The 27,111-nt window shown below is 36.2% G+C and overlaps 1 protein-coding gene across 1 annotated transcript; it reads right to left on the minus strand.

Annotated features, from left to right (window-relative positions):
• Positions 1 to 4,979: 4,979 nt before the first annotated feature.
• SPP1 (secreted phosphoprotein 1) lies at positions 4,980 to 11,565 on the minus strand. Its single transcript, XM_072622348.1, has 7 exons — positions 11,485 to 11,565; positions 10,837 to 10,922; positions 10,680 to 10,721; positions 9,058 to 9,138; positions 8,416 to 8,457; positions 7,150 to 7,407; positions 4,980 to 5,844 (listed from the first exon to the last, which is right to left on the minus strand). Exons 2-7 carry the CDS (start codon positions 10,888 to 10,890, stop codon positions 5,398 to 5,400), a joined length of 924 nt encoding a protein of 307 aa, XP_072478449.1. The 5' UTR covers positions 10,891 to 10,922; positions 11,485 to 11,565; the 3' UTR covers positions 4,980 to 5,397.
• Between the last annotated feature and the right edge of the window lie 15,546 nt (positions 11,566 to 27,111).

Below are 27,111 nucleotides of genomic sequence, written 5' to 3' on the forward strand. Positions count from 1 at the left end.
AACTGAGACCCAGATCAGTTTCTGGATTCCCCCATCATCTGTAGACTGAGAGCTCTAGAAGCACCAGCCACTCAGCAGTGACTGCTGTCATTCTGGGGCTGGACCACGTTCCCTTCTCAACCAGGTGAGAGAGCTTTCTCACTGACTTTTGAAGCTGTCTTTGGCATTTGTAGGTTGAGAAGCCTGAAGATTGCAGCAGCTCGTGGAGATTCAGAGCCCTGAGGCCTACTCCAGTCCCATCTGTGCCAGTGCAACATGGGCTGCGTTCCACATTCTGCTCTGAGCCTGATTCCTGTTGGCTTTCCAGATTGTCTTGGGCTAGAAATCTGTTTCACTCTGTCATTTTGTGGCTTCTGCTGCTCTAGAATTTGTTTAGAGTCAATTTTACAGATATTTTGAAGATCCCTATTTGGGAGTAGGTCCCTGCTTCTATTCTGCCATCTTGGCTCTGCCCCCACCCCTGTGTATTTTTAGAAAGAAACCTTTTAATGGTCTCTTTGTTTTTACTTTGTTATTAATTGGTATCTTTTTCTCTTTTTTTTTTCTTGTTGGGAGGATAATTTATGTTGTTATCTGTGCCTTTTGTTGCATTTCTTCAAGTTTTTTTGTATTTCTGTTGACTGTAGTCCTTGCAAAGCAAACAATTTATACAGGTCTTTTTTGCTTTGTAGGGATGCTTCCAATGTCTCTTATTTGTTCATTCATTTGCAAATATGTATAGTTATTCCAAACAAATTTCTGTTTTAGCCATGTTCTCCCCCTCCAAAAAAAAGAATAAAGCAAGAAAAAAGAAAGGAAAAAATATATTTCAATCTGCATTCTGAGTCCATCGTTTCTGTATCTGGAGGTGGATAATATGTTTCATCATGAGTCCTTTAGAATTGTGGTAGGTTATTGCATCGATCAGACTTACTAAGTCTTTCAAAGTTAATTATCTTCATAGTATTGCTGTTAACTTCTGTTCCCTTTACTTTGCATTAGTTCGTACAATTCTTCAGGTTTCTGAAACTATCCACTTCATAATTTCTTACAACACAGTAGTATTCCATCATATCAATATACTGCAACTTGTCTAGCTGTTCTCTAATTGATGAACATTTCCTCATTTTCCAAATCTTTTATGACCAAAAAAATGAGTTACTATAGATATTTTTGTACAGATGAATGAGTCCTTTTCCTCTTTCTTTGATCTCTTTGGGGTATAGACCTAGTAGCTATATTTCTGAGTCAAAAGATATGAATAGTTTAATAACCTTTTGGGTATAGTTCCAAATTACTTTCCAGAATGATAGGGCTAGTCCACAGCTCTACCAGTGCATCGGTGTGCTTGTTTTCTCACATCCCCTTCAGCATTTGTAATTTTCTGTTTTCATGAATTTTGCTCATCTGATGGGTGTTTTTCTCTATTTATTGGGTGCATTTCTCTATTTATTAGTGATTCAGAGTATTTTTTAATATGACTATTGATAGCTTTGAATTTGTCTTCTGAAAACTGTTTGTTTATATCCTTTGATGATTTATTAATTGGGGTATGCTTCTTATTCTTGCAAATTTGACTGTGTTCCCTATGTATTTTTAGAAATGAGATCTTTATTGCAGAGATTTGCTACAAAGATTTTTTTCTGTTTTTTTTCCTAAATTTAGTTGCATTAATTTTGTTAGTACAAAAGGTTTCAAACTTCCTTAAACTTTAAAGTTTAAACTTTCTTAAACATCTAAGTTATCCATTCCACCTCCCTTAAACATGTCTATCAATTGTTTCATCATGAATTCTTCCTCTGTCCATAAATGTGACAGATAATTTCTTCCCTTCTCCACTAATTTATTTATGAAACCACCTTTTATTTCCAATCTTTTTTATTTAATGTTCATCTTTTTTTCATTAATAAGTAGGCTTAGGTTTGCAAGGCATTGAATCCCAAACTCTTTTGTTCTTTAGAATATATTATTTCATTCAGTCCTTTTGTTCTTGGTTAGTATAGAATGTTGTTGTTTTTCGGTTGTGTCTGACCTTTATGACCCCTTTTGGAGTTTTCTTGGCAAAGATACTAGAAAAGTTTGCCATTTCCTTCTCCAGTTTATTTTGCAGTTGAGGAAACCGGGGCAAACAGGGTTAAGGGATTTGCTCAGGGTCACACAGTTAATAGGTGTCTGAAGCTAGATTTGAACTCACAAAGATGAGTCTTCCTGACTTCGGGCTCAGTGCTCTATGCATTATGGCTATCATCTAGCTGCCCCAGTTAATGGAGAATAACCTTGAGTTATTCAAATTTCCTTTACTTTATATTTGAATGACTTTCTCCTGGTCACTTGCAAAATTAATTGTTGCCAATGGAATTTTAAATTTAACCATTAGGTGTCTTGGAGTTTGCAGTGTAGAGAAGCCTTTCTAGAGGTGCTTTGTAGATTCTTTGCATTGGTACTTTTTTGCTGCTGTGAGAAATTTCAGGCAATTTTCTTGCATTATTTTTTGCATCAAAGAATTCAGGCTTTTTGACTTGCTGTGTTCTTCTTGGGGACCTGTGATCCCTAAGTTGTTGCTACCCATCCTGTTTTTGAGATTAAATGTATTTTGACTTCTTTTGACAGTATTCTTTTTTATTTTTTGTAATTTTTTAAAATTTTGTATTCATTTTGACCTTAAATACAAAAAGGCAAGGAAAAAAAGAACATTTCCATCTACAAAGCACAACATAAAGAGAGGATTCAGTATAAAACCATGAAATTTCCATTTCACATGGTTTCCTTTTTTTTTGAAAAACCATGTAATAAACACTACACATCATTTTCAAAGCTATACCTCTTTTCTGGGCTTCCTTTTCAGTTTTCTTTTGTTCTCTGCTGTGCACTTTTAATTTTTTTCTCCCTCTGTCCCCACTGTGCCCTAGAGAAGGCTACCATTAGACACACACACACACACACACACACATACACACACATATATACACACACATATATATATGTGTGTATCTGATAAATAGAAGCATGTATAGTGTATGTACTGTAGAACTGTACTATACATACTTCTATTTATCAGTTCTTTTTTCTGGATATGGACAGTATCTTCCTTCCTAGGTCCTTTGTAGCTGACTTAAGTATTTGTAATGCTCAAAATGACTTAGTCTTTCAAAGTTATTCTTAGAATAATATTGATGTTATCATGTACAATGCTCTCTTGGTTCTGGTTATTTCCTTCTTTATTATTTCATGAACAGTATTCTTTTTTTTAGCAATGCTTGTAAAGATAAAAGACTGGGGCTGATCTTAGGATCAATAGTGGCCTTCCTATTTCATGAGTCCCTAAGAGGACCATTGCTACTTTATAGCACTAGGAAATGACTAGAAGATGTAGAGAAAATTAAGGACAGAAAGTTGAGGGAACCGTGGGAAACCATGATAGGTTTTGTAGCAAGGAAGAGGGTAAGTAGAAAGGTGTCAATTACTCATTTTTAAACCTTCCCATAACTCAAACTCATATTGCTGGATGAAACGTCAGGGATAGGGAGGAGAGGAGGAGTAGATATATTTGTATTAGGTCAATAACTCACTGCCTCTACCTCTAAAAACTGTCCTGTTTATAAAACCAAGAGAAGTTATTCATTACATAACTATTAAAATTGAAAAAATATGGAAGTTAAATTGGAGAAATTTTGTACAGTGGAGAGAATTTTAAGCATCTTGACACGTATTCTTGTCTTGACTAACTTGATTTTTATTCTTCTGGTAAACACCTTGTGTACTTGAACAAGTGGGGAATAAGTAGTTGTATAGTACCTACTATGTATCAGGCAGGCACTATGCTAAGCACTTTACAAATACGATCTCATTTGATCCTCACAGCAACCCTGGGGAGTAAGTGCTGTTATTCTCCCCATTTCATAGTTGAGGAAACTACAGAAAACAGAGATTAAGTGACTTGCCCAAGTTCAGACAGCTACTAGTGTCTGAGGATGGATTTGAATTCAGGTCTTCCTGACTTCAGGCTCAGTTTTCTATCCCCTATGCCACCCAACTGCTCCAAATCTTTCAGACATTCTCCACCTCTACTATTTAGATTTATAAGGGATTTTAGAGACCATTTAGTCGAATCTCAGTCATCTTCCAAAGGAGGAAACCGAGTAACTTGATTAAAGGGACTCTTAGTAAGCACAGGAACCAGGACTCAAATACTGGATCCAAAATCCAGTGTTTTTCCCCCTCTACCATATTACTCTAAAGTTTCCTCTTCTATACAAGGACATCTGCTCTACCTACTTGGCAAGGTAGATTTGAGGCTCAAATGATATAATATTTGTGAAAGTATTTTTAATTACAAATAAATAAAAATGAGAAATTACACAAATGAAAGTTACTGTGTGTTATAAGTAGGAATTCTAATTATAATACTTATATTACCACTGAAGAACTGTAGGATTTATTACAACTGGGACTTCGTTGGCCAATGGGCAGAACCAGGAACTTGTCTTTTGCTCTGTGGTGTGGATGGGCATTCCCTACCTTTTCCCTTCCCATTACCATTTTCCCCATTATGTTCAGGGACTGAACATCAGATCAATATTACCATTGTAATTACCTTTACCATTGTAAAGGGCATAGTAATCTAGACAATTGACTAGATTGTGACTTTACTAAAAATATAGGAGATTCTGAGTTTGAGACTGCCCAGATTGAAGCTACATTTCACTTTCTCTCCTACTCATCCAACCATGTCCCTATTACCCTTTTGATTTCTTTATCCAGCTGTTTTCTTCTACTTCCCATTCTTGCATTATTAACAAGTTACCCTTTATATTAACCTGTTCCCTGTCCCTGGAACTTATTTTGTATCTAATTTTCTATGTGTTGTTTTTCTCTCAATAAAATGTTCACTGCTTGAGGACAGGGGATATTTCATTTTTGTCTGTGCTGGGCACATAACACTAAATGCTTATAGAATAATTAGTCATTAATCACTTGAAATATACAAAATAAGTCTTTGATTTTATCTGATGATTTTTTCTAATATTTTATTTAAAATAAAATCACAACAAAATATACACTGATTAAAAAACCCCAAAATGTACAATATCATAAAGCTAATAGCTCATTGATATATGCATAAAACAATTTCTTCTGCCATTATATATTCTCTTCAAAACAGAAAAATAAACACTAATATCCTTTTCAGCTAAGAAATAGAAGTGAAAACTACAAACTTTCATTAACCTGGTGGTTACCCCTTAATTAACTATAGCTAGAAATCAAACCCATTATGTTTCCAAATGCACATACAGATGTATTTACCCAGAAAGCTTAGAAATAAGTATTAGCTATTCTCCTCTCCCTTCCCCCAGCCATACTGCAATACTTTTATTTTTCTGTCCTTTCTAAAAGCACAGTTGAGATTGCCCACCCCTATTAATGAACTTCAGAAGATGCGCTATCAACTTCATGGGAAGAATGAAGCTTCAGATGTTTAGTATTTTCAGCACTCTCCTGGTCATTGACTAGGAATTCTTGGCTGTGAGATTCTTGGCTTCTCTTGTTGAGTTGTCGTTTGTGAAATTCTTGGCTCTCTCTGTCAGCTTCTCGACTGTGAAATTCTTGGCTGACTTTGTAATTTTCTTGACTGCCATGTGAGTCACCTTGCTGCTGGCTGTCATAGTTAATCCGTTCAAGTTGATAGCTTTTCAGTTGCTCATGACTTTGGGTTTCTACACTGTATTCATCTGGGTGGCTGGCTTCATTGCTGTTCCAAGCAGAAGCCTTAGGAAAGTTTTGTGAGACAGGGTATACCTTGAGGGCCTTTTTAGACTCATAGCTTTCTATTTGGGATGTAAGATCCTCTTCTGTAACATCATGCACCTGTGGCAAAACAACAAAGAAAGAAAATTTCAAGGAATGTTTTTCTTCAGTGTGCTTTTGTACCTCCTTTCCCATTTGGCCAATTCTACTTTTTAAGAGCTATTTTCTTCAGTGAATTTTTGTGCCTCAGAAAGATTTCAAAGTACTCCTACACATGAGTCTATCAATCAATAGTCTAATATGGGCTAAAAATTGCCCATGATAGAAAGACAAAAATAAAATACTTCCTCCTCTTCTGACTCTCTAGACTTTCTCTACCACACCTCAACAGCCACCTAATACTGAAGATTCACTCTATCCTGGTACTTCTCATATTGATAGTACATAGGGCTCCAGTAGCCCCTTCCTCTGATTGGCTGCTGCTTTTCAGAACCTCCATTTTAAGGAAAGCATCTAGGCCAGCCACGTCTAAATGCCTCTCCAGGCTCCATCCTGACACTGGGGATTTTCTCTAGCATACCCTTATGTGGGTAACCTCTCGCCCCACACCTTCATCAGCTCCCTTTTACGTGTTACTTTCCCCTGTTGTAATATAAGTTCCTTGAAGGCAGGGACTGGCCTGTATTTGTATTCTCAGCTTTTAGCACAGTGCCTGGGCACATAGTAAGTGCATAATAAATGTTTGTTGCCTTGACTTGCGGTCAAGGACTTCACATTTTACCAGAGGAGACAACAGACCCACATAGAAGTTTATACAAAAGAAATAAAAAATTATGTTCAGGGGAGGGATATACTGGCAGTCCTTGGGTATCAGAAAAGCCTCATATAGAAAATGGCACTGAGATTCAAGAGAAACTAGGGATTCCAAGAGACTGTATGAAGGAAATCATACAATGATTCGGGTGAAGGAATTTTGTATGTGAAGGACAGCGATGAAGCCAGTTTGACTTGATTATTTAGTGTGTGAAGAGAATTAATGTAAACCATTTTTAAACTATGGCTAACAACATGGAGGGGGATTAATTTTAGCTAAAATGTGTGTTTGCATAGTTATTCTATTTTTTAGTCTTTTGAGCTAATGCTTTTTTTGTATATGATTGCCATACTCTAGAGACTTTTCTCCCAAGAAAGTCTAGATGGAGTAAGATAATTGATGGAGACCTTGGCACCATTTTGAACCATGATTTTTAAGTGAAAACTGCAGTGTTAGAGAAGGAAAAGTGTAGAAATTTATGTGGATTTTCCAAAAGCACCAAATAAAACATTTTAAATAATAATTTTGTATTGGATATTGCTTTCGTTCATTTATTCCTTAAAAGGGAGGCTTTTTCGTAACCATCTAAAATTTTTGTCAAGAGAATTTACCTGTTCTGATGATCTGTGGAGTGCTCCCAATTTTGACTTCAGTCCGTAAGCCACACTATCTCCTCTGCCACCATCACCTCTTGTTGGTCCATCAGTTACAAAACTTGGTGTTGCTGGGGTATCAGTAGGAAAATCAGTGACCACCTCATCAGATTCATCTGAATCATCAGAATCAATGCTTTGATGTCCTTCATCTCCATCTTCGTTATCATCATCATCAATATCATCTGGGCTTTCATCAGAGTTTCTTGGGAGTGTCTAAAAGTCAAAAGTTTTTTTTTTAATTTAAAGATCTACATAAATGTTAGCTATTGAACTCTACTTGAAAAATTCATAAATTATTTTCTTTATATTTATACATCATAAAATATTCTCTTTCCAAAATGCTTCATATTTTGTAAATAAATTATTTGGTACACTAGTAGTTATTAGTTTGGATAATTGAAATTTGACTGAATGCACGTGTCAATACATTTCCATTTCTAACCATCACCTAAACCAATCAGTTAGTATCCATAAATAAGAAAATATACCGCCAAGCATTTGTGTTGACACTTCTGTTTTCATTCCAATGGCTTATTTAGTTTCCTCTCCAGGAGCTCTCAGTACATCACAATGGTGGTATTAAAAAAGTTAATATATGATTGTGATCAATGACACAATTGTATCATTTGACTCAAACATTGCTTTGACATGCCAGTGGCCCTATGAAGATTGGAGCTATTTCATAAACAATCAGATTGGAAATGAAAATATAAATAGAGTCAAAAATATTAATTTGGTTATTGTTCAAGGGCATTAATTTGTCACTTGATGAGCACGAGGTCATGTGTATTCGTAGACTTCAAACAAAATTTTTAAGCCTGATATTAATGAATCTTTATTTTAGGACTAAATAGATAGGAGATATGTTAATTCCTTAATGATGGGCCTTTTTGGAGTTATGTGATCTGATTTTACTGGTCAAGTTTGAAATGAATTTTTGAATCAAGACTGTCTAAACATTGAGCTTTGATGCTAGACTTTTATGTCAGCTCTGCTATAAATCCCTAATTATTATCTCTTGTAATAATTCAGATCACTCCAATTTATACAGCACTTTAAGGTTTACCAAGTACTTAACAAAGAAGTCTAGGAGGAATTCTCCAGTGGATTATCAGAGGTAGAGTATCTAGATCAGTCTTCCTGCGAGAAAGAAGTTTTATAACATTTTTTACACCCATTGAATTCCCTATGTTGGGAAAAGTTGTGGAGGTGAGAACTAACCTCTTGTAAGTCTTCTGTACTTTCTTCAGAGGACACTGAATTCTAAAAAGGGAAAAGATCAAAATAGGTTGATTATCTCCTTCTGACTGACATTCAAATGAAAATCTTTGTTCATCAACATGAAAATGACCCATCTTACATAACATAACATATGAGGACATCCATATGATTTATCCATATATAATACAGTTTTAAAAACTGCTAAATATTCTGTACCTTATTGCCTTGGAGAGGTGTCTGAGGTATAAATAGAAATCAAACCACTGGTTTCTTATATTCAAACACTTTGCACAGTGGTGCCTTCTGAGTTCATTTTGTAACTGCTCTATCTAAATAGCTGTATCTATACACTCATATGTCTTTATATATACATATTTTATTATTTACATATTTACATGCATGTTTTGTCCTCTGTTAAAAGATAAGTTCAGTGAGGGCAGGGAATATTTTTTGCTTTTTCATTGTATCTCCGAACTTAGTACAGTGTTTGGCACATAGAAAAGACTTAATAAATAACCTGTAGATTGATTAGTGGGGATGATGAGGAGATATGTATTTACATATATAAATGTATATATATATACATACATACAGGAATAAACACTTGAATTATATATTTAATCATACAAAATTTTCAAATACCTGTGTGGCTAATAATGTTTCCTTCTGGGAAGGGTCAGCACTCAGCCATGTGGCCACAAAGTCTGGATGTTTGTTATAAAGCTATAAGAAAAAAAATGCATGTCTATCATTATTAGAAGGGAAACGTATGCCCCTGTAAGTGATGTTGTATGAATTAGGGAGCTTTAGCAACATGAAATACATAAGAATAAAGATATAATTAGCTAAGAATCCTGTTACCTTTGTATCTTTCTTTCAAGAATTTGTTTGTAATTGCTGCTCCTTTGATAAATATTCCAATTCACTGACTCTTCTCTTAAAGTTCAATTAAAGGCAGATATAACCTTAGATAATTGTCTACTTTCCACATTACCATATATGTCAATGAAATTACATTTGCTCTGTGCCCAACATTTATGGAAAATTATGATTATGATAGGAATGGTGGTGGAAATGACAACAGAAGGAAGAACTTTGAGTTTGCTCATTCACATCCTGAATATCATTCTCAGCACTCAGCTACTGGTTACTACTTGGAGTTTGTGTTGCTCTCTGACTTCTCATTCCACTTAAGAGACATTGTTAGGGTACCTCCTTGCCTTATTTTATGTTCTCTGGGCATGGTAATCTTCTCTGACTAGAACAGAGGGGTAATCTTCTCTAAAAATGCCAACTTTCCTATTTCATTATGATAACAAAGCATTTTGCACTCATGAATGAATTAGGAAAAAGCAACATCTCAAAAATCCTGCTGATTCCTTCATTAAGCAACAATCACAATGATCCCAGATAACTCAATTTTAGCCTCTATTCTATCTAGAATTTTACTATGTGTTCTACAGGGTTAGTACCCGGGGGCAATGCCTGTTTTCTGTTGGACACAGTTTTATCTAGGAGACCAGCTGCAATTAAGATGCTATGAAACCAATAGTAGAATGTGTATGATTTCAACCGATGCCTATTTTATTTGGAAAATATGATTTGAAATCATCTGACAATATTCCTCGGACAATGGACTCAGAAGCAAACATCTAAAGAGATACTGCCTATGCATTTGGCCACATAGTCTTATAGACTAATGTCAGAAATGTATTTTAAATTCTACTTTCTCTTAGGGTGATCAAACAATGGATTGAACTCTTATAAAACAATATATTGGCCACAAAAGGGCACACTTAAACAGAAAGGATTCATGAATTATTGTGGTCCAGAGAACTATTTGCTTTTTTAAAAGGCCTAATTTTAACTTCACAAAGGAAAAATCATGCATTCTTAAACAGGTGGTAAACTCCTCAGCTAGGTTTTGAGTATAATATTGTAAGGGACCTTATTCTATACCCAACTGTACACAACAGTGCTGTTGCAGTGCTGGACCCAAAGCAGGCTTTGTAAAAATAAATGCTCATGAATTAATAAACTCAAGTTAATAGGGAAAAGTTCATGTTACCATTTTGTGAGCAGGCATTATTGTAACAGATATTTTGGGCAGTGAATTTTGTAAAAGTAGGCATATGTGTGTGTGTGTGTTAATCCTTTGTTGCCTAAGAAGACCATGCCATCAGAGAAATGATGACATGACTTCCACTTGACTTTGTAGTGAGTGTGAAGTGAAGTTAACAAAAAGATATTTAAAGGAAACTCACCGGCTTTTCTTCTGAGCTACCAGAATTGATCTGCTGCTTCACCTTTGAAACAAGAAAGATGAAAAGAGATTACAGTACAACTTTATTTCTAGCACAGAAAGAATCTATACAATTTATTCAGGTTTAGTAATGTAATTGAATTGTAATATTTACTTACAGGAAATGCAGAGACAATGCCAAGTAAGCAGAAGCAAATCACTGCAGTCCTCATGGTGAATTCTTCCTCAGTGTTTCCAAGGATACCTTGTAATATCAATTTAACCACAGTGATTCCATATTCTAGAGGCTCTTTCCTTTCCATTAACATTTTTAAAAATTTCTCTGTTGAGTTGAAATCTGAAAAGGAGTTCTAAAACCCTGTGCTACTATTTTTTTCCCCATTCCTGACAGTCAAAAGGGAATGTTAAAAACTGAGTCATCCAACATCGAAAAAGCATGAGTACATTTTACAATTCATTAATAGTTCTAATTCTCTATGTTAGACTCATTCTTAGCTGACAACATTAGATAATAACTTAAACTTAACATCAATATGCCAACCATATATGCAGTACATATCTTTCTCCACTTATAAGAGAAACCAACCAAAAAACTGGATGCGTTTTTATCATCTTTTCAGCTTGCATTTTAAAATAACATAACTCAATTTTAAAAAATCCTAGTCAGATTGTTTTAGCCTAGTTTTAAAACATGATGAGCTTTTGTAGGAGAAAAATAACTGAATTTAGAATAGCTTCGTCTAATCACCCAAGTAGAAATTTTAAGAAGTAAAGTGGTAAAACAAACAAATAAAAAATCTAATTACCTGAGGTGGAGTTTGAGCAAGAAGATTGTTCAGGTTCTCTTCAGGATCTGATGCTCCCTCCTCTTCTCTTCAGACTGCTCACTTGTTGTGACCTCCTAGAATTTAAATGCTGTCCCACATCTTCTCAGCCAATCACCAAGGGGTGGAGGAAAATGTCATGAGGTTTGTGCCACTGTCCCGCCCACCTTCTCCCACACTTTCCTTCTGGTTTTGTGGTTTTATAAAGCAAATACAAACTACCCTATAGTTAAAACATTACTTACATACTCTGTTATTTCCTAGCAGTTTCCTCCGAGGGTTTAACACATCATTATATAAGAGACTCAAGGGTAGGTGTACATAAAATAAGCAATACAAAAGCAAAGAAGACTAGTTTCTGGAAATGTTGAGTTTATGACTTAGCTATTGGGACAACATAGTATTTCATGACAATAAGTCGGCAACAAATGACAGATAAGATGAATGTATTTTTGTTTCTTGCAGAGTAAGTGAAAGCTTGAGATCAGAAAGTGGAAAGTGGGTTGATTAGAGTGAGGGGATCTGGTTTTCAGTACTGATTTTTCTACTTACTACCTGAATCACCTCAAACAAGTCTCTCAATCTCATCTGGCCCAAGTGAAAGGAGAGAAGGCACCAAATACTGGTTCTGTCATTTAGTAGCAGCAACAAATCACTAAATTTATCTCAGCCTCAGTTTCCTAATAAAATAGATGGTAATACTATCTATCCATTAGCACATTCCATCTTACACAGCAGAGGTTTTGAACACATGAAGATGTATGGACACAAGCTATCATTATGGACAATGTCTCAGATTAGTGAAATTGGACCGACACACCAAGTGTTCATAACTGTCTCTTCTGTAATTAAGAACCATTCTATACTCTTAAGAGAAGCACTAACATGACAATAAAACATGCATATGTTTTATATACATACATCCACAATGTGTATGTATACATATGCAACACATACACGTATACATGTATAGGTATACACATATGCATTGTGTATGTGTTTGTATTATGTATATGGTATAGTTGTGTATCTGTGTATATATAAACATATGCATATATATATGTATATGCATATGTACAAAATACACTGTGTATATGTATATGTGTGTGCACACATGTATCTATACCTATCTATATATTATATTCTTGAACAACTTTAAGGGAGATAATAGTTTTGTTGCATTATTGAAATAATATGAATTGTCAGGGCTTACTTGGTAATATCAGTGGAGAATCTTACTTCTTGTCATAAAAAATAGAAGCCTACTCTAGATATTGCTAAGATAAAGACTTAAGTTTCTATAAGGTTTTGCTTTGGGGGAAATGGTGATGTTAACTTTTGGCACTGTTCATCTCTAGAATGAGTCCCTACATAAGGTTTGTACATCTTGAATAACAGGAATGTCACATATACAAAAAATGGAAACATTCTGAATCATATTTAGAAATTAAATCCTAGCTATCTTCATGGCTCAAAGGAACCTCTGAGGTACCTAATCCAACCCACCCATGTAACAGATGAGACTGTTAAGACCCAGGGGTGTTAAGGGACTTTCGTAGATCATACACACTGTAAGCTCAAGAGGTAGGATTTGATTCCAAGTTCTCTAACTCCTGAGGAGAAGGGAGGGCAGAAATTAAACATATATAGACCACCTACTAAGTGCTAAGCTCTTTTACAAATATTATTTCATTTGATCTAGTCCTTTGGGTACTACACCTCTTGAGTTCTCATCCAACTTTTCTTGTCCCTCAGCTTTGTGCCCCCCAATTTATATAGATGATAATTTTATTAATTTATGAGCCTTTTAAAAAATTCATGTACCTAAATGCATGTGTGAGAGAAGAGGCTAGAGATGCTGTTTAAATGCAAGGACAGAATTTTTAGAGTTTCATTTCTGGCTACAATATTTCATTGTCATTGGAGGTCACTTAGCTTCAATATCATTTTCTCAGTTGTGAAATGGGGGGATTACAGTACTCATTTACTTCACAGAATTGTTTGAAGGATTGTATGCAAAGTGAGATGTAAGATAAATGGGCCGCTTTATTAGCATTTTCACAAGTCAGTTCCTTTTTGACCTGAAATCATGCCAAGCACTGTTTTAAAATAGCCACAAAAATCCCCAACCCTCTAGATGTTCACACTTTATTCCCAATATTAATGGAAAAACCCACAGTTGTTTTTTGTTTTTTTTTTTTAGAATTAGGAAGAAAATAACATTGGGTGCAATTCCAAATGAGTTAATCTTGTTAGATTTGCTGTCCATGGTGGGTTATATACATATGTGTGTATATGTATATATATACACACACACACACACATACATATATACACACACATATATATACACATATATGTATGTATTTATGTATACATATATATGTTCTAATAATACATACTTTATAAATGCTTGTAAGTTTTCAAGTGTTAAAATAAACTTGTAAAATATTTCTCTTACAACTACTTTTTTAATTATCTGATTTCTTAAAAGTATTACCTACATGGGCCTGATGTTATGAATTCCTTGGAGTACATTTATATATTCTAAAAGGCTTCACCTAGTTACAGAACTCATTGCAATTTACTCTTTACCCTCTCCTATAATTTAATATAAAATTGTAATAAGAATAAATTTCTGCAACTTTTCCTAGACTGAACCATGTAACCCCACTTATGAGTTTCTTGGGCATATCTATAAAGTTCCACAAGATGGCAGTATTTCGAAAAATGATCTTTGAAGCAAATAGCAGTGATTTGTTTCTACTGAGTTTCTTGTTGGAAGGGGTACACATTCATATGTTAAAAGACAAGACCAAAATTAGTTAGTGTATGCCACTTTCCCTTGGTGCTTACAGAAAGAAATTTTCCTCAACAAAAAAGCAGTGGGAAGGAATAAATAGGTCTAGACAAAAGTATTTTTTCTTTTCCATGCAATGCCTTGAGTCTCTGTAAGCTGTCAGGTAGGCCTCGCCATCTTTCTTGCAATTCATCAAAAAATGGTATTGGTTCTGAGGTTCTACAGAGTGTAAAACCTTATAAATTTATGGTTAAGGAATTTTGGGGGCTTCTTTGTAGTTGGGAAGGTAGAGAGCATGTTTTTGACACATAGACAAACTGGATATTCCTGTTTATAGCATCAGCAAGTTAAGCATAAGAATAGGGAATGACTTTGTGATTTTAATTGTTTTGCTAGTGAGGAAACATCCTCCACGACTCAGCACTTTCTCTGCAACTTTTGATAAGAGATATAATTACAGCGAGCAGTAAATGGACACTCCCAACAGCCATGGGCTGTCCAATACCCCATATGGATTTCTGATTACTGGAAACATGGTGGTCGCCAGAGCAATAAACAGCAGAAACTCTGCGTAGCATTTGGAACCATGACCCCAGCTGCTAAGTTACTCACTTCTTTCTTCTGTACACCTTTACAGTCTCACTCAAGGAAGATAAGCCATAAAGACAGCGTCAGTTAAACTAAAGAACATCAATGTGTTCGTACCAACAGAACTCTTTGTCCAATAGGAAGGGTGGACATTTTCCTCAAATATTTTCTAGGCAGAAGATGGTAGAATGTATTTTTTAATAGGCAGTAAAACCCAGAACACATCCTTGTTTATACATGCAAGTACACATCTATCTGCATGCATCTTGTACATGTATGTGAAAGATGCAATAGAGTGTAGATGCTAAACAATGGGCAGGATATACTTATGTGTATTAATCAATATATGCATGATGGAAAAGGATATACATATATATACATACATACATATATACATACATACATATATATATATATATATATACAGAAACAAACTATTATAGTTAATCTATCAATAAGCATGCATTGAGTACCAACCATGTGCCAGGCTTCATGCTAAGCACTGGCAATATAGTCACAAAGGTGATAAAGTCTCTGCCCTCAAGAAGTTGATATTCTTCTGAAAGCATATGACATGTTTACAAATGAGTAAACAAATGAATATAGCTCTCTATCATCTATATTTATATCATATCTGTCTGTCTTGTTTTCTACCCACATTGATTGACCAAAGGATACTACATAAAGAATGGAAAGAGCTCTACGTTATAGCAGTTTCTTAGTTTGGGTGTCCAGGAAGTGTTACCAGATACAGATGGTCTGTTTTTTAAGAAATACATTTTTATTTGTATCTTTTTCATTTATATTGACCAAATTTACCCTTTATATCCCTTCTCCTCTGCCCTCCCAGAGAACAACTCATATAACAAAAAATATTTTTTAAAGAAAAAAAAAGGAAGAGGAAAAAAATTCAGCAAAACTGATTGACACATGGAAAAAGTTTTAAAATATATGCAATGTTCCATACTTAAGAGCCTCTCACTTCTGCAAAGGAGTGGAGTAGGGTTATCTTTTCCTATTTCTTCTTGGGAGCCATGCTTGGTTTTTGTTTTTGAAAAATTTGAAATATTCACATTCTTTTTGACAATAATTTTTATTGATGTCTTTTGCTTTTTAAATCACAAAATTTTTCTCAGTTTTTCTTGCTGTTTCCTCCCAGAAACTCATCTCACATAACAAATAATATTTTTAAAGAAAAAAATAGAAAAGATGTAACAGAACAAATTCATGAAACAGATCAGTAAGGTGAAAAAGTCTGAAAATGTATCCTATGCTAATTATATATGTGTGTGTATATATACTTATACATATATGTATACATATACACACATATATGCATGTATATGTGTGTACACATATATATACCTATCTATCTATCTATCTATCTATCTATCTATCTATCTATCTATCTATCTACCTATATATACAGATACAGATACACGGGCATTATATACATACCTCTAGACCTCCCACATCTGCAAACAAGTGAGGTTGAAACGTCTTCCAGTATCTCTTCTTTGGGATCATATTTGTTCCTTGTGTTTTTGAAACATTATCTTTTGATGTTTTTATGTTGGTTCTTTCCATTTACAATGTTGCAATGATTGTGTACAATGTTTCCCTTGGTTTTATTTACTTCACTTTGCAACAGGTTGTGTCTTTCCATGTGTCTTGAGTGCTACTATAAATATTTTGTCATACGTGGGGATTTTCTTCTTGTCAATGACCTTCTTGGTAGATAAGAACAATACATACATCTTGAGGTTAAAGAGTATGGATAGTCACTTTATTTGTATAAATTGAAATTTCCTTCCAAAATGGTTATACAACGTCACAGCTCCACCGACAATGTATAAGCCTGTCTTTCCAAAACCCCTCAAATATTGACTTATTCCTATCTTTTTCCCCCCATTTTCTGGGTGTGAGGTAAAACTTTAGGATTGTTTTATTTTTCATTTCTATTATTTATTATTATTATTCTTGATTGTAGAGTATGGACTAAATTGTTGGTATAAGTTTGATTTCTGTCAGATCGTTTTCTGGTTTTCCTTTCTGACTTTTTTTTTTTAACAAGATAGAGAATTTTTTCCAAGTAATTTTTTTAATTTATTGAAAATTAAGTTATTGTTTTTATTTGTTTCTGATTTTCCCTTAACTAGTCTGTTCTGTAGATCTGCTCTGCTCTCCTTTAACCATCACCAAATAGTTTTGATGATTGTTAGTTTATACTATAGTTAAAGTCTGGAAGTACTATTCACCTGTCATTACTACTTTTTTAAATTATTTCTCTTAATATTCTAAATCTTTTGTATCTCTAAATGAATTTTGTCATTATTTTATAGTTTTGTAAGGTATCCTTTTGATAGTTTGATCGGTACAGTATTAGTACTGTAGCACCATTATTTTTGTTATATTGGCTTGGCCCAGCTATGAGCACTGAATATTCTTCTAGTTATTTTAATTAATCTTTGATCATTTAAGAAACACTTTAAAATTGGATAATAGATTAATGTTTTATACACTTATTTTGTGCATTTAGTAGTTAATTTGAATGGTATTTCATTTTCTCTTATGGCCTCTTAGATTTTGTTATCATCATATAGAACCATTCATGATTTTCATGGGATTATTTTGGAACTAGAGATCGCTTAGCAATTAATTATCTCAATTACTATCTTTGCTGATTTCCTAGGATTTTAAAAATAAATCACCATGCCATTGACAAATAAGATTAGTGTTATCTCTTCTTTATTTTTTTGCCTTTAATTTTTTCTCTTGTCTTATTGCTATTACTAGCATTTCTAGAACTACATCAAATAACAGTGGGGAGGATGGGTACCCTTGCTTTATTCCTGATTTTATTGGGAAAACTTCTGGACCAAGACATATACTTTTAACCCTCCCCCCCAACACTGTCTCTATAACACCAGCACGAGAAGAGAAAGACCCAGACCTCAGAAATGCTCATTCAACAGTAACATTTCTCCCAGCATCAGTCAGGCTCTCCTAGCTCTCATAACACCATTCTCACCATCTACCATAACATATAGGCTAGTTTGAGCCAAGATATATTAGTCTCCTTCCTACCTTTTAGGTCCTGAAATGATACAAAGGAAATGCTACATTAGTTTCCATCCTATTCTACTTTTCTTTGTAGCAGCTCCTATGTGGTAGTTCTCATGGGAATTTCCTGCATATGGTATCTACGCCTTCTACTACCTCTTAGCCTTGATTCATCCTTCCTTTTGACTATATTAATAATAGTACTTTCTCATTTCCTCCTCCCATTTTCTCACTAGGACTAAAGTCCTCCTCTAATGTTTCATCATGGTCTCTGGGTGACCCTGAGTGCTAGAAAATTTCAGCAGGTCTTACCAGCTGGAAGATTTTGAATATAAACCTTCAGCTAAAGCAATTAGTGAAGATCATTTGCAGGGACTGTGATTTGCATTTATGCAAGGCATGTCCATATTGATGACATGATGGATCCTTTAAGCACATCATTATCATATACAGTATTAGAGTGTGAATTCTTTAGCTCTAAGTATGTACTATTGATGTGAGCCCATCTCCCATTTCACTTGGATGACAAGATTATGTGCTGCAAAGTCTGAAACTGGAGTATGTTATTTAAAAAAAAAATAATGTGATGGAAAGAACCAAGAAACCAAAACTCTCATTTGAACATGAGAAAAAAATTATTTTTAGAATAAAATTTTAAATTCTCAGCCATCATATTTTCCACCATTTCAGGTTATTTCTGATATTTTTCCATAATTTTAATGAATTTTGGACATATGTATGTGTGTTTGTTTACAGAGCTCAAAACACTAGCTGTGTGTGGCCTGTGTCCTTAGTATTTTTTCAACAAAGATATCACCAAAATGAGATATTGTGGCATGCTTGGTATGTAATTGCATATTTTATCTAGTTAAGGAGGAAAATGAATTAATAAATGCTCTTGGAATTTCTTAGAGGTTAACCAGAGAGAACCCAAGGGCCAATTACAGACAATCTGCACCAAAGTCCTCATTTTATAAATGAGTACATAGATTGGAGGTTCACATTCCCTAGATTCTAAGCAGAGTTGCCATAATATGCTTGCCTTGGACTTTAGCAAGCTCTGTCCAGCTCTAGACAGTAGGTTTCCTGGGCAGGGAATCAGGAACTCAGTCCAGAGTGTGGGAAGCAGAGTGCCTCTGCTCTTGGGAAAAGAAAACTCACCAAGGGTCTGCTAAGATAATCTGCCCTTCACTACCAATATTAAGACAAAGGGAAGAATGGGGATTCTCCTTCCTTCTTTCATACTCTTTAGTCTGCATGTTACTCTTTTTTGCCCCTTCAAAGTTAGGCTTAAAGTTCTTTAAACTGATTTCACATGTACAGCAATTTTAGTGGTAGAGATAGAGAAGGAATTAGCAGAGAGAAAACTCTAGTAGGCTCTTTGTAAGTAAGGATCACATCTTAAACATTTTAATATCTTCTTCAATGTTTAGCACAGTGTCTTGACCATAGTAGGCCCCAAAACCAAAATAAAACAAAGAGAAAACTTTTGCTGAGTAAATGGTACAGGATATTATAATCTTAAAAGAACAGTTCTAATTTATTTTGCTGCCCTGATATTAAATCTACCCAATTTAATAGGACATTAAAGCAGCAAGGCTCTCTTTTTAAAACTTTTTATTAATATATTTTGTTTTCATATCATCTTTACTTCCAAAAATGTCTTTCTCATCTCTCTCCCTAGAGATCCATGCCTCCTAACAAAGAGTGAAAAAGAGAGGGGAAGGGGAAACCCATTTTAGTACGGCTCCTAAGGATCACTATCTCAATTCTCACTCTCCCAGATGAGTCTCAGGTGCTAGAGCCAGGCTATACCTCTTCCTTAGATATGACTTTTAAGGAGGTTGGGGTGATTTTCTAATGCCATGGGATGAGCCCTCACCAGTGTGTTTCCCTCTAGACATTATTGATTGAGATCATTTTAGTCATCCAGCCTTAAGTAGATTTTTAAAAGGTGTGATTACTAAGATAGCACAATTGGTACAAAATATCCTCCTAAAAGTCTGTGATATGGTCTTCCACAGTTATAGAGTATCCAGGGAAAAGTGGACTCAAGCTTAGCATATATGATAAAAATGTAAGTCATAGCTCCTAGTTGCTAGAAGTTCTTTTCTTTCATTTGGGGGATATTCAAGAAGTTTCCCTTAAGCATGTTGTAGTTTCTTTCCTGAGACCCTTATGAAACTATGTCTTTTATTTCCTTGACCCCCAATGGAGATATTGCCATTCAATGATAGAGAGATGCTGCTAGGACCTTGATAGGAGATTGGGAAAATCATCATCTTTCATACCTTGCATATCTTTAGGTCTCTTCAAAGATTGCAGCATCCTCCATCAAAGGGGAAGGAAACTTAGGTCAAGATCAAAGCTAAAGGGTTTCTTCTTCTTCCTCAGATGATTCATTCTCAAGGATTTACTGGAAAACTTTTTTATTTCCTGGCTTGCCCTTCTGGAACTCAGTGCTTTTATATGGAATCTAGAAGAAAGGATGAAATTCCTTAGTCAATCAGACTTCTTATCTGGTGTCATTTCAGTTCACCCAATGCCTTTCACTTTTTACACTTAGTCTAAAGGGCTATGGTTTATACTGAGCATCATTAGGTAAACTGAGGTGGAGTGACTTGATTGGTTTGCTCAATTCATCCTTACATCAGCAAAGCTGAGTCAATAGTGAGTCAATAGCACATGCCATGTTCTACACCCATTGTCCTTTCACCTCTTCTCTTTTCTTCAACAGTGTTCAGTTTTCTTTTTATATTCTTTCCATTTACATTATTTTAGTCATTATGTAAATTGTTTTTCTCTATCGGATACCCCACATTTTATTATGGAAGTAATTGATAGACTAGCATCCATACTGAGAGGGAACCGCATGTACTGAAGAGCAACCCTGACCTGTCCCTTAACTGGTACTATGATTCACATGAACAAAGTGTAATCCACTAGAATGGAGTAGGCTGGATTGCCTTTTTGAACCTCATACTTTTATTTTAATGACTTCAAGCTTCTTCCTAAAACAAAGTCCGATCTTTTAAACAATATTCTTAGAGTGATGCTATATGGATTTCTATTTTAAAAAAGACGTCTAAAGAACTGAAAATAAATCTGACCCAAAGGGCAATGGGGCAATGTAGGGTGAATCCTGAGCATGGGCTAAATCTAAAGATTAATCACCCAAAGAAGCATTTTAGAAGTTATCATCAAAGATATATATGATAGGATATATAAGATATATATGATAGAAAGATGGGCCAATCACATGGTAAGAATGTATACTAGGGGATAGCCTGAATGCTCTATTGGTATCCACATAACATCAAAAGAAGTTGAAGAAGTCTTCCCAAAATGTTGGGAAGAGGTGTTCTAGAAGATTAAGTTACACAGGAATGGCAGACATGGTTGGGTTGATATCTGAATTGTTAGAGGTAGTTAATGGCCTCACAGATTTATCAAAATATTTCGGATTGCTCCAAAGCCTGAGGGAATTTGGTGCTTGCCATATTTACATAATAAAGACAGGAATTTGTAGCAAAGTCTTAAAGAAGAGGATGATCCCTCCATGAAGCTCCACTTAAGGCATTTTGTTCCTCTTCTCTCCTTCCCTTTCATTTGCATAGGATAACCTAGAATCTTGGGAATTTATACCTCCAAGTCACATAGTGATTGAAGTTAAGGGACTGAGTTTTGGCTCCAGAAGTATGATCCAAAAATAGAGTTTAGCTTAGACTGGTTTAGACTTTTGCTCCTGAGGTTGGTGTGGTGGCTCATAGCCTCAGCCATGCCTGAGGAGCAAACTCTACCCTTATCAAGGAAAGGCTTTCTAGCCCCTGAGGAGGCCAGCCAGAGATGAAGCCTAGAAGGTAGAAGCAGAGTAAAGTTTGGAGGCCACGATATTAGCGTAGTACCATTCAGGAGCAATCATGCAAAAGTCGTAGTGTTATCCCAGCAAAAATAGCCTGAGGACATTAACGGAAGCCCTCACAGTCAGACAATCCATGACTGGATCCATCATCTGCCTTTTATGTGCCCGTTCTTGTGTTGTAAATGCAGTCTTCTTTTAGAAGCTGGGGCTAGAACTGGTCTTGAGTCTCCTTCCAAGAAACCTGGCATATGATCCTAGTCATCCAGTTTTCCCCTTTTTCTGAGTGCGGCAAAACTTGCATTACTCCACTGTGAAGTAATCTATGGAAGCTTACTGTCTTCTCTGCTACTCTGAGACACTGAGATCTCACTCTCTTCAGATCCTGACTATTAGAATATGAGTTGATTTCTTTGTCATGTTCTTGGTCAGAGTGTCTATGAGATCCTGTCCCATGAGATCAAATTGGGTACATGTTCTCCTACCTATTGTCCCTGCTCAGAGCTCCTGCAGGTTTTTAGTCTTGTGAGATTGGGTTAGATACATATCTCCATCCCCCAATCTTCCCTTATTCCTTCTTCTCTTTCAAAGGATGATTCAGATTATCCACAGGCTTCTGACTCTATGAGACTGGGCTGATTTCAGGTCCCCCTGGCCTGTCAGCATCCAGAGGAGCAGCAGGTTTCAGACTGTTTACCAATTAACTCAGCCTAGCTTCCCCTCTGTTGGGATCCTTCCCTGAGAATCCACCTTCTGACTGTCTTCTTGTAAGGTACTGGACTGAGTGAAGGAACTTACAGTTTCTCCTTGGTACATTTGATCATAGCTACTTCTGGTGCCTTTTTAAAGATATATTTGCTTTAGTGTATGCAGGGAAGTACAGTTCCCTTACGATCTTTCATATTTTCATTTTAAGTAGAAATTCTCTCTCCTTAATTTCCGATCTTTCACATCTACTGGATTCCCTACTAAATCTTCCAGGTCTAAATCTTCTCCCCTAACATTCCAAACCTATGTAATGGAGAGTGGCACGTCCCATATAACTAACAGTTTAATGGACTCTTCTAGAAAATAGAAGCTGAGTGCTGGAGGAGAGAGACCCAGGGCAAGAGTGGGCTAAGCAATCTCTCTTCAAGTTTTATTTCTTTCCTTCTCATGACTGAGCTGATGAGGTTGGACTCATGCATAAAGAGGCTTAGGTTTAATGCTCTGGCTTTTATTTAGCTCTCCTGTTTATTTCTGTAACTGGCTTAACACTGTCTGTGTGTGTGTGTGTGTGTGTGTGTGCGTGTGTGTGTGTGCGCGGCCGTGCGTACACATATATACATGTGCTTGCAGTTGCTACAGTTAATTGTCAATCCCAGTCACTTCTCCCCTGATCTGAGCATGGAATGAATCTATCATATTCATTGCAGACTATCTCTCTTATCTGTCCTCAAAATTCTTGCTACACAGAAGACCATCATGGATAGTGAGCAAAAACTTTTATCCCAATAGTCCGTCAACAACAAGCATTTTTAATGTATTTACTATGTGCCAGACACTGTGCTATAAAACAGGAATTGGAAAAGGTTAGGGTAGAATGAGATAAAATTTCCACTTAAGTAAGCTATCTCATTGGAGAAGTCCATTCTTAGTACAATGGTGTTACAGGTGCTTGAATCAAGGGGCCTGTTAGAGGATGAGGAGGGTTGGCTTTACCTACGTCTATCATTCTGAGGGCTCCATTCCCAAAAGTTTCTACCTTTTCTCTCTTGCCCTCTCAGTCTCAATTTCTTCTCTGCTATTTCTCCTAAGTCTGTATGTAGTATTACAGGTCTATCCACCTAGGAAAGGGTTGTTACATCTGAAAAAACCTTTACTTGATCCTGTTATAGTAAAAGTTTACAAGTCTGGGTTTTATGAGAGAGAGAATCTAACCCACCATGAGGTCTGCAAGACTGGGGGTCAAGAGGTCAGCAGTCAGACTGAAAGGAAAATAAATTATTAGTGAACTAAGGAAGATCACATTGATTAAAAATGGCTTCAGCTTTACGAGGTACAGACTGGACTTTTATATTTTTAGGCTAATTTAGAGTAAATGTCCAATCGGCAGCTTTCTGTGGCAGAACAGAAATGGAGGAAGTATGAGAGTTTTGAGGTCAGGTGTGTTCCTTTGGGAAATGTATTTCTCTATGTCTTATCATAATTCCCTGCTCTGGCATGAAATGCTTTCCTATCAGCTACTCTCTGTTTGGCTTTGATGTTCAGGGACCATCACGATAAGCTGATCCCTTGAACTCTAATGACCATGCAGATGGACTCAATTTTTGATTTGTTGTTCCTTCAGTTCACTTGTATTCAACTCTTCATGACCTCATTTGGGGTTTTCTTGGCAAAGATAATGCAGTGGTTTGCTATTTCCTTCTCCAGCTCATTTTACAGATGAGAAAACTGAGGCAGGCAGGGTTAAATGACTTGCCCAGCTTCACACAACTAGTAAGTGTCTGAGGCTGGATTTAAACTCAGGGAAATGAGTGTTCCTGACTCCAGGCCCAACGCTCTATCCACTGAACCACTAGTGTTTAATACTTGATATCTTTCAACTCCCTTGGCTGCCTCTTTCTTTTGATTGGAGGGCTGGAGGATGGAGTAATAAATTCCTCCTGAAGCCTTCCTTTTGGGAAGTTAGAAGGCTCAGGGGATAAAGTGCGGGGCCTGTAGTCAGGAAGACCTGAGTTTAAATATGGTCTTAGCCACTTAACATCCTGTAACCTTGGTCAAGTCACTTAACCTGCTTGCCTTAATCCACTGGAGAAGGAAATGGCAAACCACTATATTATCTTTGAAAGAAAAACCCCATGGATAGTATGGTCTGCTAGGTCATGAAGAGTCAGACTACTGAATAAGAACCACAAAATCTTCCTTTCTAGAGGGATGACTTCATTTTTCAGCAGCAGCTCTGCTTGTTTTCCACTCCACTTCCCAAGTTTCTGTTCTGGGTACCCCCCATCCTGTTCAGTCCCCTTTTGTGTATTGACTTCTCTCATCAGATTTTAAGCTCCTTGAGGGCAGGCATGTTTCCTTTCATGATGAATGGAGTCATGTTAATGGATAACTTTCCAGGAATGGTGGCAGAATTTATTTGATCATGATTCCAGAACTAAAGAGTGGGGAAACTGGAGGTGGAACACATCAGCAGGAGGAGGTTACTCAGTCAGCACCAAAGCTCTTGGGTGAAGCTGTCAACCTAGCTAGGAAGTGAAATGAAATATGAGTGGCCCTGAAGCAGTAGACACCATACAGGACAGTGGTACTCCAGGGCAGAACTATAGAGAGGAAAGGGTTAAAACCTCCAAGACTTAGTTTCTGGTGCTGCGCAAGGCTGCTGGCAATGCTACCAAGGAGATTTCTGGGGGGTAGAGACTGATCATTAAGATTCCAATTAGCAAAGCACACAGAGTATGGGCCAAGCGTGCTAAATACCTATGCCATGCTCTATTTGTGCCCATACTTTTGAATCCTGGATCTGTCAGTTAGTATGCTAACTGTCCTTCCAACCTTGTGCTGTTTGCAAATTTGAAAATGATGCCATCTGTACTTTTATCCAAGTCAATGAAAATAAAATTAAACAAGCCTGGATTCCTGGAGAACTTCACCAGAAGCCTCTTTTTAAGTTGGCATTGAACCATTAACGTCTTTGGGTCTAGAAGAATCAGAATTTGGCTCACATCTCTTCCAAAAAGAGTGATCAATTTTCCTGTAAGCACAAAGGCTTGATTATTGCTAATTATTATAATAATATTATGAATAATATATTGATATTGATTGTTAATTAAGGATAGGATTTTAAAAACCTGACATAAAGTACAGAATGAGCTCATATCTGAGCTGGGAAAATTATCTTCTCCTTTCTTGATATCAAACAAGCTAATTTCAGTTGGATCCTGCCTTCTCAGAATTCACTTGAATCAGAGTACCAGTGAAGGAATAAATTTGAGTTGCCTCTGAATACGCACTACTTATTCTTAGAATGTAAACTTCTTGAGTGTAAGGATTTTTTCATTCATTATATTTGTGCTTGGCACATAGTAGGTGCTTAATTGCACTGTTGATTGGTTGATTGATTATGCTCCTCCTTTGGAGATATGCTTATGGTCTGGTCTGAGGCCTTCTTTCTAGGCACACTTGAATCTGAATATATTTGTCTCTTCTCCCACCTTCTCTCTGAAATCTGAATACTTTCTTCCTCCTCTATCCTTACTCTCTCACTGGAAATCAATCTTTATGGCTATCTATCTGGGACTAACTCCAATTATGACTTCTCTCTTTGTGCCTCTTATCTCTGTCCTTTTAAAAGTCAAGCCCAGGGGTCATAGGTATGTGATGTGTTTGTCCTTCATTGCCAAAGAAGACCATGCCATCACAGAAATAATGACGTGACTTGCACTTGACTTTGTTTTGAGTGAGGGAGAGCTGTGTAGCTCACCAGCCTCACTTCTCCTCCAGAGCCATCTGAATCCAGTGACCTGATATTCATCAGGATGGCTGAAGATGACCCAGGATGAGGCAACTGGGGTTAAGTGACTTGCCCAAGGTCACACAGTTAATGAGTGCCAAGTGTCTGAGGTGAGATTTGAACTCAGGTCCTCCTGATTCCTGCACTGATGCTCTATCCACTGCACCACCTAGCTGCCATGTGAACTCTATAGGTTAATAATATGAACTCAATAGTTGTCGTTGTTACCATATAAAAAAGAAGCCATCAACCTAAGTTAATGCCAGAAAAAAAATTAACTCCTCAGTGGGGGCAAAAGCCCTAAAGGATTCAGTTAAAGGGCTACACGTGAGGATCTAGATGGCTACATGTGGCCTCAAGGCCATATGTTCCCCACCAATGACCTAGGATAAGAAGAATTCACATGTTACGTAGAAAATTCACATCTTGTCCAGAGAATTCTCACCTTATCCAACTTCTCACATATCCACCTAAAGTATGTTTTGCTCTTTTGCATTCCCCATTTATCCTGGCATAAATGACCAAAGATTTAATTTCTATTCCTTTCCCTCATGTCCCAGGTCATATTCTCAAACACTACAATTATGTTTTGATTCATGGTTGCATCTTGATAAAGATATGTAACTTATAAAAGTGTTTTTCTCTCTCTACTGAATCTTCAGAATGAATGGGCCCAGTTAAATAATGTCTTTGTCTGATTTTGCTTTTTAATGTCTACCCAAGTAGCTTTCCTATTAACTCTGGCTAATTTGTAAGGGCATTTTTCTCAAGGACATGTTCATAAAGGTAAACATAGCCAGA

The sequence above is a fragment of the Notamacropus eugenii genome, chromosome 7, assembly GCF_028372415.1.
Source record: "Notamacropus eugenii isolate mMacEug1 chromosome 7, mMacEug1.pri_v2, whole genome shotgun sequence".
In the NCBI taxonomy this organism is placed as follows: Eukaryota; Metazoa; Chordata; class Mammalia; order Diprotodontia; family Macropodidae; genus Notamacropus; species Notamacropus eugenii.

What these genes read in the sequence shown, in the direction of transcription:
- SPP1 (XM_072622348.1), bottom strand. Translation starts at nt 10,890, where the DNA reads ATGAGGACTGCAGTGATTTGCTTCTGCTTACTTGGCATTGTCTCTGCA. An exon ending in GCATTGTCTCTGCATTTCCT is followed by an intron (nt 10,722 to 10,836) that starts GTAAGTAAATAT and finishes CTTGTTTCAAAG; the next exon opens with GTGAAGCAGCAGATCAATTC. An exon ending in GTACAGAAGACTTACAAGAG is followed by an intron (nt 7,408 to 8,415) that starts GTTAGTTCTCAC and finishes TTTGACTTTTAG; the next exon opens with ACACTCCCAAGAAACTCTGA.